A 13,461-nucleotide genomic window follows, 5' to 3' on the forward strand; every position below is an offset into this window, starting at 1 on the left:
CAGCAGCCATTAGTTTTAGTCAGGATGTTGTTTTGTCTTCATTTGTGGCAGTGGCAGTGTCGGGGTCACAGACATCTGATCCTCTCATCTTACCTTTGTATCACTCTGCTTCTTTAGAGCTGATGTGAGACAGGTCATCAACAGCTGGAGACTGGACACATTTAAAGACTGACTGACACAACAGTGTTGTTTCTGGATGCTGCTGTGTTGCTTCCATCCTTCAGTACAGTGTGCGCTGCTGGATGGTGACATCACTGCAGGACGTCAGCTGAGAGTTCCCACAATGACTCTGTCATCAGAGAATTGTTCAGTGATCCATGTGATATGAATAAAAACATGTTTTTGTTTGCAGAGGTCAGAACCACAGACTGAGAGCAGAGTCTCCAGGATCCAGCTGTCTGTCTATGAAGAGTGACCGGTCCAAAGATCTTACTCCACACTTCAGTCCTGAACCTGGACCCTCAGACTCACAGTAAGAGGCAGTTTCTACTGTAAACTGAGCTGAAGATGATTCAGTTATTAGACATATTTGACTGTGACATGTTAGTGATGAAGACATGTCTTCACAGAGGGAGGAAGAGGAGTGGTGTCACTGTGGAGGAGCAGCTGTCCTGCTGTGCTCTGTGTCAGGACGTCCTGAAGGATCCAGTCTCTACCAGCTGTGGACACTGGTTCTGCAGACAGTGCTTCACCTCATACTGGGACCAGTCTGGGTCTTCAGGAGACCTCTCCTGTCCCCAGTGTGGACAAAGACCCAGAACCAGACCTGGACTGCAGACAGCCAGTCAGAGCAGCACTGTACAAAGTGAGACTGAACATGTGTCTGCTGATGTCTTCATTTCTGAAACCAGGACCTGTTGTTTTCTCCAGTGTCAGTTGTTGTATCACACAGCACTGACATTTCAGATGATTCTAAAAAGCACAACATTAAAAAGCTTTTCTTTGCAGCTCTTTAGTTTTTCTGTAGCTCATGAAAATAATCAGCAGATTCTCAGATTCTCTGTCTTCAGTCTGACATTGTCTCTTCTCTTTCAGCAGATAGTGGTCTGCAGGAGGTTTTAGATCAACATAAGATCAGTCTGAGGAGCAGATGTGAAAGTGTGACTGAAGGAAGTGATGGAACAGGAAGTGGAACCCTCCTCAACAGCATCTACACTGAGCTCTACATCACAGAGGGACAGAGTGAAGAGGTTAATACCCAACATGAGGTGAGGCAGCTGGAGACAGCTTCCAAGATGAAGACCCTCCATGACACTCCAATCAAGTGCCACGACATCTTTAAAGCCTTACCTGACCAACAGAGACCCATCAGAGTGGTTCTGACCAACGGCGTCGCTGGCATTGGAAAAACCTTCTCAGTGCAGAAGTTCAGTCTGGACTGGGCAGAGGGCTTGGAGAACCAAGATGTCAGTCTGCTGGTTCTGCTTTCGTTCAGGGAGCTGAACCTGATCAGAGAGCAGCAGTACAGTCTTCTCAGGCTGCTCCATGTTTTCCATCCAACATTACAGAAGGTCACAGCAGAGCAGCTGGCTGTCTGTAAAGTTGTGTTCATCTTGGACGGCCTGGATGAAAGCAGACTTTCACTGGATTTCACCAACAGGGAGGTTGTGTCTGATGTCACACAGACGTCATCAGTCAAGCTGCTGCTGACAAACCTCATCCAGGGGAACCTGCTTCCCTCGGCTCTGGTCTGGATCACTTCCAGACCTGCAGCAGCCAATCAGATCCCTCCTACATGTTTTGACAGAGTAACAGAGGTACGAGGCTTCACTGACGCCCAGAAGGAGGAGTACTTCAGGAGGAGATCCAGTGATGAAGAGCTGTCCAGCAGAACCATCTCACACATCAAGAAGTCCAGGAGCCTCCACATCATGTGTCAAGTCCCAGTCTTCTGCTGGATCACTGCTACAGTTCTGGAGCACATGTTGACTACAGAGCAGAGAGGAGAGCTGCCCCAGACCCTGACTGACCTGTTCTCACACTTCCTGCTGGTTCAGGCAAAGAAGAAGAAGCTCAAGTATGATGAGGGACATGAGACGAGTCCACAGGAGCTGATGGAGGCTGACAGGGAAGTTCTTCTGAAGCTGGGGAGGCTGGCGTTTGAACATCTGGAGAAAGGAAACATCATGTTCTACCAAGAAGACCTGGAGCAGTGTGGTCTGGATGTCACAGAGGCCTCAGTGTACTCAGGACTCTGTACTGAGATCTTCAAAAGAGAGAGTGTGATCTTCCAGAAAACAGTCTACTGCTTTGTTCATCTGAGCATTCAGGAGTGTCTGGCTGCAGTCTACATGTTCCACTGTTACACCAACAGGAACACAGAGGTCCTGGAGAACTTCCTGGGAAAACATGATGATATAACCCTGAATGTCTTCCTGAGGGCAGCCATGGAGAAATCCTTCAGAAATAAAAACGGGAACCTGGACCTGTTTGTTCGCTTCCTTCATGGCCTCTCTCTGGAGTCCAACCAGAGACTCTTAGGAGGTCTGCTGGGTCAGACAGAGAACAGTCCAGGAACCATCCAGAGAGCCATCAACAACCTGAAGGAGATGAACAGTGATAAAATCTCTCCTGACAGAAGCATCAACATCTTCCACTGTCTGACGGAGATGAAGGACCACTCAGTTCATCAGGAGATCCAAGAGTTCCTGAAGTCAGAGACCAGATCGGAGCAGAGACTCTCTGAGATCCATTGCTCAGCTCTGGCCTACATGCTGCAGATGTCAGAGGAGGTTCTGGATGAGTTGGACCTGATGAAGTACAACACATCAGTGGAGGGACGACGGAGACTGATCCCAGCTGTGAGGAACTGCAGGAAGGCTCGGTGAGTCCAGACATGATCAATATAATTATCAATCAGTAGATTTGATCAGTAGTTGAGTCAAATTCAGATAAACACAGTTTTTATTTATTCTCATTATTCTTAGTTTTACTTTGAAACAATCAAAGGTCAGTTGTGTTTTTTTCTGGAGGTGTTGTAAATGCTGTGAGCACCAAGATGTAGATGTTTCAGTTGGTTGTGATTGTTGCTGTTCAGTTTATAAAAACACTTGTTTTGTTTATTTGTAATAATTGTTGGATGCTTCATTGATTTGTTAATGTTCTGTGTTGTTTTGAGTCTTTTTGGTTTAATTCAAACCTGATCAAACTAATTAAAGCAGCTCCACTGATCTCACACCTCAGAGTGTGTTTCCAGGTGTTTCCAGGTGTTTCCAGGCGTTGAGGAGGACACCTGCATATGAGAAAACAGTAGTATTAAACCTTTAGTGTCTCCAACTGTGCAGTCTGATAAGTGTCCTCAGGTGATGTCACCTGAGTCACGGTGGGCGGAGTCTGAAGACGACACCAGACCTCTGTAGCCCCCCCTTCATCTCTGCTGCATAACACACCTTAATCTAACAGCTGAGGGTTGGTGGTTGATGTGCATTGTGGGTAATGTAGGCGGCAGGTTTTTCTGAGGAGGAAGAATGTGTGAATGAAAAAGAAGATGTCTCTGGTTCAGCTTTGTTGAAACTGTCCATTGTGACAGTGTTACAGGAGAGCAGTGATGAATCTGTGGAGGTCTGTATTCAGGACTCATGAGGTTTCTATGACAACAGTCATCAGTGTTTGACAGTGAACTGTTGTTGGGGCACAGGTAGGGGCAATTGGTTATTGGCGTATAATATTAATGATTATCAGTGATAATCACCAATATATATATAGATGTTTACTACAAGTAGTAACCTCGGGGCACCACCCTGTCACCAGGGACCAATGACCAAACTGATGGCTCAAAATACAGTCTCAGAAGGTTGGTTGAAGGGTAAATTCGAGCACTGACTGTTGTGAATCCAGCTGTTATCACAAATATAGTCCCACCAATCACAGACAACAGCAAGTTAAATTATAACAGGATTTATTAATAAGAGTAATAATTATTCAAAATAACATTACTTAATATTAAACCAATTATAATTCAACTATAACTAAAACAAACATTGGTTACTAACTAGATAATTACAGCCAAAACACATATGTAACAACCGTGTGTGTGTGTGTGTGTGTGTGTGTGTATGGGAGAGAGTTAGAGAGAGAGAGAGGAGATGGTGACGAAGTCACGTGAGTTACGCGTCAGAAGGAGCCAAGATGGCGGCAGAGTGAGGTCCTCGCTAGAGCCAAGATGGCGGCTGCCTGCAGAGTGTGAATGGCGTAAACAACGAGAACAAAGGGAGGGGCCTTGAGCTTTACATGTATGACGCCATCACACTCTAGGGCCTGAATGTGAGAGAGATGTAGGTGAGGTGATTGGGAGAAGAGAGGGAGAATAAAGGTGAAGAGAGGAAAGAGTCCACAAGAGATCGTCACCACAGTTAATAATCACCACAACATCACTACACAATAACGGAGCCAGAGAACCGGAGTTCGTCTGGTTGGATATTGGTCCTTTAACTAGTGATATTTGGCTTATTAAGCTGATCACAGTGAACGATCTAAAACAACAGGATATGCAGCACTTATAAGTCAATAGCACAATCCAACACGCTACACTACTTGTGTCTCTGCCCAGACATCAGCCTCTTACTGTGAGCTGCTCCAATCCTTCAGATTTAGAAAAGAAAGTCCGCTCTGGTTCTCCACAGCTCGGACCTTGGCTGGGAGCTCGGCGGGTCATGTCACGCTCTCCTGGCGATGACAGTGATGAGTTCCTCGGCGGCAGCGGGAAGATCACAGATGAGAGGTGGTGAACTTTGTTTTGTCCTTAACAAAGTCAGCGCTCGTCCTCACAGGACGTGGAATCAGCTGATTGCACAGCGATCTACGTCGGATCTGAAAAGAAAAGGAAACAAACAAAGCAGTTTGTGCGCTCGGCCCGCGAGTTGAAGACTGTGACCTGGGCTTTAGTTGTAGAAGTTGTGGAAAAAGGTCAATTGTTGCAGATTGCTCCCTTTCAGCAGCCGAGTCGCAGAGAGAGCTGGAGTAGCTCTCTACTGTAACTGGTGCACGGGAATTAAGCTCAGGAAGAGGGTCACAGCGCCACTTTTATCACCTGAGTGACGTCACCAGGGATCCCTGCTGAGAATGCCTGGCCTCGGCCAATGCCGGTGCTGTGTTTCCCTTCAAACTCTAATTCACACATAGGTGTGAATTGTGGGAGTGCTTTTGGCTCCGTTGCGTGGAGGGAAATGAAGTCCTCTCCTTTGTTCTTTTCAGGATGCATGGTTTGAGGCTCAGGCTTTGGGAGGGACATGTAGGCCTCTCCATTGTTCTTCTCAGAACCAATGGATTGAGATCCCAAAACTGTGAATGCAGTGAAGCTCTAATGAGCAGGTTCTAGCAGGTGTTTAGTAAAGTTTGTATAAGACCTGAATCATTGTCCAAAGATGACTGAAGTCATGATGAGTATGAAGGATGTAAGGGGACGCCCCACCCCCCCTTTAAATCACAGGAGACAAAAACAGTGGGCTCCAATGAAAGCTGCTTTAAAAGTGGAGCTGAACAGCAGCCACTGTGGTAACAACAAACACTGATGGGATAATGGTTCATGATCAAACAGAATGTAACAGCTGCACAAGCAGAGAAAAGTCATCACATCAGTGAAATGACTCAACTGGTCAAAGCAGACCAAGAGTGGAGATGTAAACCCCTGAGTGTATTGACCTGATCAAGGCTGAGCTTTATTGATTATTGAACTTTTCATGTTGAAGAGTGAACTTGTGTTTTTTCAAGTGTCATGGTGGAGCTTTAAAGTCTTTCCATAGATTGTGTTGAATGAGACAGAAAGTCCCAGGTGTTTTCTCTCTTGTTGCTGTAGAGGAGAGTCGTATCAGGAAATGTTCAGCTTCAGCCAAGAACACAGGTGTGAATCTATCAGAGCAGAATGGGAGGATTCAGTCTTCTTCTACACACCAGAGCTCAGTGTCATGTCTCTGTGAGGACCTTCTGTGAAAACCAGATGACCAGACTCTTCTGCTGCTACACGGAGCAGACACTTCCAGGTTGTAACTGTAGAGTCCACTAAGTGTTGATCACTAGTGTTTTACTGAGGACAGTTTGTTCATGGATCAACGTGGGCGCTGCCACTGATTCACCACAATGAGCCAGATGTGTTTTATGCAGTGGTGTGTGTTGACTTCTACAGAGAGGCAGCAGAGCCAAGCAATCTGGAGTCAGTTTAAAAACAGTGGAGAATAAAACTGTTTTTCTGAACAAGATTCTGACTCTGGATCAAATCATATGATGGAAGCAGAAATGTAACATCATTTTCCCTCCTTCAGCTGCACAACAAAGATTCCCATGAAACTCTGCAGGTCTGAGAGAGAGTGATGAGAATTATTGTTTCATGTCAAACACAATCAGATCAGATGAGCTGAGCCACAGATGTGAAGAGCAGATGTTCATCACATCATCATCTTTTCTCATCAGATGCATTTTAACTTCAGTGTCTTTTATTACAAACTGTCTGATTTTATTCTAACACATCTTATATTTTCTCTCATCACAGACTTGTTGATTGTGGACTCTCAGAGACTCACTGTGAAGTCGTGTCCTCAGCTCTGAAGTCCAACCCCTCCCATCTGAGACACCTGGACCTGAGTAGAAACGACCTGAAGGATTCAGCAGTGAAGCAGCTGTGTGCTGGACTGGAGAGTCCAAACTGTAGACTGGAGACTCTGGGGTCAGTTCACTGACTGGAGCTGTTGTAGTTTTATATTCAGTTCAAATCTGTGAAGTTCCAGTTTTTAATTGGTTGGTTCATTTTCAGGATTTCTGTGTGAGCATTTAAAAGATCAGCCAGTGAAGAGAAAGAAGGAAGATGAGACCAGGAGCAGAGTGGTGATGGGGAGGGTCAGGAGAATCCCCGGGGGCCGTTTGGGGGCCGGGGCCAGACTAATTATTGTGTAGACTAATAATATTGTGTTATATAAAAGTGGTCTACCTCGCTGCACCATCCTGCAGCCTGAACTGAGCCTCGCAGCCTCTTGTCTCTCCCAGCACGTCAGACGCTACCAAGTCTATATTTGCAGTAGGGGGGTAAATGAGCGGCCCCTCCTCAGGTGGTACAACCCCGGTATGCCTTGAACTGCGATTGGTCAGCTGCTGACCAATAAGAGCTGTGAAGTGGGGCTGGTACAGAGTCATCAGAGACGTGTTGGTGTTATCAGGGAACGTGTGTGTTCACTGTTCACATTGGTTTGAAGCAGCAGCAGAAAGAGAAGGAGAAAGGTGGAGCAGAGAAGAATGAAGAAGAACAAATACTGGAGGAGGAAGCAGAGAAATGTTCCACAATCACAGAGAGATTCAACATCCAGTAAAGAGCCGGCAGCTGAAATGCTAAGCAGGGGCGTTGAAGCTAGCTGCTAGCTCAGCTCATATTAAATGTGGCTAGTATAGCTAGCTGCTAGTTGTTGGGCAGCAGCCCTGTGCTTGTGTGAGCTGCTGTTTGTCTTTGTGTGTTATTAACAGCTGGGACTGGTGATCTCCAGGTAAAATGAAGGGTCCCACTCGGCCCCTGGATGAAATCAGTCACAGTGTTTGTGATCCAGGCCCACACACCTGGAGACATCAGCAGGTGCTGAGGTGTCTCCCAGCAGCCACTGAGAGTCAGAGCTCAGAGGTGAACTCACTGGAGGCAGAAGGAGACAAGATGGATTTGATTTGTTGGTGAGGGTGAAGGACTCAGGAAGCAGCTTTGAACAGGCGTGATGCAGCTGAAGGCAGGGAGGGACTGGCCAATCAGAGGAGATCCAGGAAAACAGCTCCTAGTTCCTCAGGAGACAGCTGCCACTGATCTGAGAGCAGATGTTGTGTTGTGGTCAGAAACACAGCAGCTTGTGTATGTTGTGGAGCTGACAGTACCATGGGAGGACGCAGGAGAAACGGCCTCTGAGAGGAAACAGCTCAGATACACAGAGCTGGCAGCAGAGGCAGAGGAGCCTGCTCTGAAAGCTGAGCTCCAGGGGAGGTTGGCTGTAGGGGTTTTGTTGGCAGATCAGTCTGGTCCCTGTTACCTGAACTGAGCTGCTCTCACTTCTGTTCTCTTCAAGTCCACGTTGTGCTTCTCTGAACCTGTGCACTGTGAACTCAAAGCGCTCCAGGTGTCCTTCATGTCATATCTAGTTGATTGTGTGTGAACACAACAAAAGCTCAGACTTGATCTTGAAGAATGGAGCTTCTTCTTATCACATGAATAACACAAGTGGTCATGTGACTGTGGTTCAGGAGCAGTTACCAGAGCAGACTGACACTGACACTCAGAGAAACTCTGTTCATCAACTATCAGACCTAAACTGTGGACGTTGTGCTGAGCTGAAGGGTTGTAGGACTGTGAGCACAGGTTTGATCTCTGCTCTGTGACCTTCATTAACCCCGTCCTCACTCAGTCTGCTCCTCACTGGGGGGTTGATGTGAAAATCAGATCAATTCTACTTCCTCATTCAGTGAAGATCAGCTGAATAAATCTGTGGTGTTTTCCAGCAGGAGGCTCTGAACGTTACCTGAAGGTGAACTGGTTGTTGCTGTAGGTCACAGAATCTGACGGCTCACAGAATGAGCTGTAACACTGAGGCCGAGCACTCGTCTTCCTCAAGTTCTCAACAGTAACAAGTTCTTCTTTAAAGACGTGGACACACAGAAATATTTTCCCTCCTCCTGTAAATGTGACATTGTGCAGTTGTTTGGTGACGTTGGAACATTGAAGCTGCTCCACCATGTTTGTTCTGAACAGTGTGACTGAGTTCTCACTGTTTGTTCACGTCCTCAGTGTTTTGTTTCTGTGCTGATGTCTGTAGTGTCAGAGAGGGAACAGACTAAACAGACATGAATCCTCTGATTCTCCTCTGATTACAGACTGAACTGAGGTCAGCAGCAGCTGATCAACCTGTGTTCACATCAACAGCTGTATGAATGTTGTGCTGTCATTTGGATGATGTGTGTAGAAGGCTGACATGATGAAGATCCACAATAGTAGAAGGACAAAGTCACTCTACTCATTTTAGACAAAGATCATTGATCAGGACAAATCTGATTGATTATCAATCATTGATCTACATCTTTGATTCTTTATTCAGATTGAGGAACTGCAGGTTGTCAGAGATCAGCTGTTCTTCTCTGGTCTCAGCTCTGAAGTCCAACCCCTCCCATCTGAGAGAACTGGACCTGAGTGGAAACCAGGACCTGCAGGATCCAGGAGTGAAGGGTCTGTGTGGTTTCCTGCAGAGTCCAGACTGTAGACTGGAGACTCTGAGGTCAGACTCCATGTTTTCTTTCTGTGCTGAGATGAATGTGATGTGAAAGTTGTGTTGACACTGAGCTGCAGACATGAGGCTGATATTATACTGATCCACACTGAGGATCTTCATGGTAAAGTCTGTTTTCTTCTTCTCTGCTTTTAGTCCAGTGACTGTTTCTCTTCAACTTTCACCTCATGACTTTTTCAAACACCAACAGAAACACATTGAATCTGTCAGACAATAACTGATCTATAATCAATAGCTGATGGTGCCAACACTTTTATAAGGCTCTGTGATGTTTGTACTGATGCCAATATTTAAAGCCAAGTTGTCATAGCAACAGGTTGTTTCATCACTTTAAATCCTGTAGGTTTGACTGTGTTAAATATTTGAGCTCAGTCACCAGGTGTCTGTGTCTCTGCCGTTCCATCAACTAGTGAATTTAATATATATTTCTATACATTTGTTCTCATGTCTCCAAACTTCAGCCTGACATGTTTGTTGTCTTTGAAAACTTGAGGATCTTTAGTAGAATCTGCACAACATGAGTTTGTATAGATGGAGCCACAGGTGGAGCTGGCAGAGTTGAAGAGGTGGAGTCACTACGTCTTTATTGAAGCAGCAGCATGTTGTCATGAATATTAATGAGAGCTGTTTTTACTTTGTCTGTTTGACTCTTTGTGGTTTCAAGCAGGAACTTTGTCTCCTAAACTCACATCTTTGATTCTTTATTCAGATTGTGGAACTGCAGTTTGTCAGAGATCAGCTGTTCTTCTCTGGTCTCAGCTCTGAAGTCCAACCCCTCCCATCTGAGAGAACTGGACCTGAGTGGAAACCAGGACCTGCAGGATCCAGGAGTGAAGGGTCTGTGTGGTTTTCTGCAGAGTCCAGACTGTAGACTGGAGACTCTGAGGTCAGTTCACTGTTGTAGATCTTATATCTTGAATCCACAGCTAATGAAGCTTCACACACAAGTTGAATCCATTGACTGTGAATGAATGAATGACATTGTAAATAGTTGTTGCCTCATGTTTCCAGTTGCTCTTCTCTCAGACTGGGAAAGAAAATGTCCAGTCTTAGTTATTCAAGTCAATTCATTTTTATCACAACAACATACACAAGATCCTCACAACTAATATTTGTCCAAAGAAAGTGAAGAAACAATCTTCTTTTTTTCAGTAGATTTCAGTGAAGTGTCAGGACTAATGTCTGTTTGATCAAACTGTGTGTGTGTGTTTTCATCTGTAACACAACACACACAACTGTTGTGTTGACAATGTTGTGTTGTACTGACATGATGATGATCCACAATAACAGAAGGACAAAGTCACTCTACTCATTTTAGACAAAGATCATTGATGAGGACAAATCTGATTGATTATCAATCATTGATCTACATCTTTGATTCTTTATTCAGATTGAGTGACTGCAGTTTGTCAGAGATCAGCTGTTCTTCTCTGGACTCAGCTCTGAAGTCCAACCCCTCCCATCTGAGAGAACTGGACCTGACACTCAACTACCTGCAGGATCCAGCCCTGAAGGACCTCCGTGGTCTCGTGGAGAGTCCAGACTGTAGACTGGAGACTCTGAGGTCAGTAGAGGGGCGGAGTCAGTCCATGCTGCTCTCAGCAGTATTGTACTAAACACAGTTAGTATCAGAGCAAAGATCCAGTGTTTCCTGTGAACCTCCAACCTCCTCAGTGGCTGCTTTCCTCAGTGAAGCTGTGAGAGGAGAACGGGGACAGGCTTCAGGATTGGACAGAAAGACAGAGAGAGAGACAACAGTCAGCCAATCAGAGCAGCCACAAGCTTGTTGTGATCATGTGTGTGAGTTGATGTGAAGACGACTGTTGTTGTTGTTGTGTTGTGTACAGGAAATAAAGCTGATTCCAGCTGACAGCCTCACAGATGGACAGAGACAGTGTCCTCATTCATCAAACTGTCCAATCTGATCTGAGACTGTTTGTTCTCTGGTTTCAACACTAAACAGCTGATCAGTTTCATCTGTGTCACAGCTCTGAGATCAGTGTGATGGAGCCTGACAGTCCCTGGCTCTTAGTGACAGCCTCCATGTTCAGTCAGGTGATGTTTCAGAAGCAGCTCACATGTTGATCAACACACAGAGACTCTGTGTTTAAAGTGACATCAGCTGACAGGTAACAGGAGTGAATCCATCACTGACCTGTTGCTGACTCAGCACTTTGTTTCCACTGTGGACTGAGTGAAATGTGCAGAGTGAACAGACTTGATGCTGAACGTCTCTGCAGGTCTGTGAGCTTCCAGCTCAGTGTGTTCACTCCAACACGTTAACATGAGAGCTGAGAGGAAGCAGCTGCTGCACATCTGGTCTGAACAGGACTGAAGTCCCTGCTGCATCACTGACTGATGAAGTGAGTCTCTGTAAACACTGATTCATCTCCTCTGCTTTCTTCTTCTCTACACAGATGGAGGTGAGAGTGGAGAGGAGAGCTTGATCCAGCAGTGACTGACAGAGGAACCAGAAGAAGTGGAGATGACTCTCAGTGCCGCAGTCTGAACTGATCTGAGAACAGCTCCACTGTCACACACAGAGTCCAGTCCACCATCATCCCTGTGTGTTCCTCTGGATCTGACAGAGCATCATCAGTGTCTCTGGACTTAAAGCTCATCAAGTTCAGCTCTGAACAGTTTCCTTGTTGAGCTTCACAAAGAGGGAATTTCACAGTAAAATGACTTGAACTCTGAAGATGAGTTTGACTCGGACGTTGAAGCCTCATGTTCTTCAGCTGAACTTTACAAGATATTATTGTACAGGAGGAACATGTTGTTTTTATCCTCCATCTTATTGATGTATTCAATAATACTTTATAGAAGATATATTAAATGATCATATTCATAATGTTGAATATGCTAAATATTTGTAACCAGCCCCTGCAGTGAACAGAAACCAAAAAAGTTTTTTACTCCAGTAGAAGTTAAAATATTTTAAGATAAAACTAAAAAGTAAGTTGAAGTTAAAATCTACTCATTATGTTACTGTTACATTTTCATAGTATTGTATTTTATTGCACATTTACTGCTTCTCTTAAGCCTGTTGAGATATGAGGTTTTTAGCCATATCTCCCAGCCTTTTATATGAGCATGTGTATATATCTTAATGATAAGCCAACAAGTATCATTGGTTTAATTAATCATTAATTAACAGAACTTTAAATCCTTCTGTGTGGTAAATAATGTTTTTATATTTACTTCCTGTTCTTTATAGCCTTATATTTGACTGGTGTTTAGTTCTGCTGTTTGTAGCAGTATAATAATTCAGTGTAATTTCAAATGTAGTTTAAACTTTCACCGACACAGTGAAGGGAGCAGTAGAATTTCAGGAGCCAGAACAACTTCCACCAATCAGAGGTTTAGTTCAGCCTGAGAGGTAAAACCCAGGGCTGGTGAGAGCATCATCATCGTCATCAGCTCCTCTCTTCTCTCATTGGCTGTCATTCACAGCTGATCCACAGAAATACTCTGGGCTTTGTTTACTAGAGGTTTTAATGTTGGCATTTCACTTGTTTCTTGCCTTTGTTGAACACGACTGTTTTTACATCCAGAGACTGTTGATGTGAAGTGCAGCATTATCAATGACCATAATTAGCAAATCATTTGAACACATTTCCTCCATCCACTACTGACTTATTCAATGACCTTGTTGCTTCCAATGATAATTTAAGATTCTCTTTAGATACATTTTCTCCCGGTCAAAAAACACCACAAATCAAATCACCATGGAAAAAGAAGCTGTTGAAAAGCTGAGAGAGGACAGAGGAAAAGCAAATCACATGTTCACTTGTATATTTTTAAACATAGGGTTTTGATTAACAATTAATTCAGAAAACCAAAATAACCACAGTTTTCTTTTCTGCAGCTGATAATCTTTTAAATCCACCACCTGCTCTCAGTCTAACTCAACTGTCAACTGTAAAATCTCAGCACAATTTTAAAGAAAACATTTCTGTTAGAGCCAGCATAGCAAATATTAACACACTACTCTCATGGGCTCAAGATTAATAAAGTCCTCTGAACTCAGGAAACCTACTGCTTTTAAAATGTCAATGATCAATCTGGACTGCCAGTTAAATAATTCCAGACACATTTCTTTGAGAGAAAATTGTTTTTAATTAACCACTCACATTTAACCAATAACATTTTACAAAAGTTCCAATTTGGTTATTCAGCAACCCACAGCACAGAGAGTGCTGTAATCAAATGGTAATGGTAA

The 13,461-nt window shown here is 44.4% G+C and overlaps 2 protein-coding genes across 2 annotated transcripts in view; one reads left to right on the forward strand and one right to left on the reverse strand.

Moving 5' to 3' along the window:
* LOC139609597 (NLR family CARD domain-containing protein 3-like) overlaps window positions 1–10,981 on the forward strand; it is a 267,945-nt gene extending 256,964 nt beyond the window's left edge. The window contains exons 13-15 of the mRNA XM_071464400.1: window positions 9,051–9,227; window positions 9,949–10,125; window positions 10,630–10,981. Coding sequence (XP_071320501.1) covers window positions 9,051–9,227; window positions 9,949–10,125; window positions 10,630–10,855 — 580 coding nt within the window. The 3' untranslated portion in view covers window positions 10,856–10,981. The remainder of the gene's footprint in view (window positions 1–9,050; window positions 9,228–9,948; window positions 10,126–10,629) is intronic.
* Window positions 1–13,461, reverse strand: part of LOC139609635 (protein NLRC3-like) — a 243,837-nt gene that overhangs the window by 100,357 nt on the left and 130,019 nt on the right. The gene's annotated exons all lie outside the window — the stretch shown is intronic.

Source organism: Trachinotus anak, unplaced genomic scaffold, assembly GCF_046630095.1.
Source record: "Trachinotus anak isolate AG129_WGS33_773 ecotype Australia unplaced genomic scaffold, CSIRO_AGI_Tana_v1 ptg000026l, whole genome shotgun sequence".
Classification (NCBI taxonomy): Eukaryota; Metazoa; Chordata; class Actinopteri; order Carangiformes; family Carangidae; genus Trachinotus; species Trachinotus anak.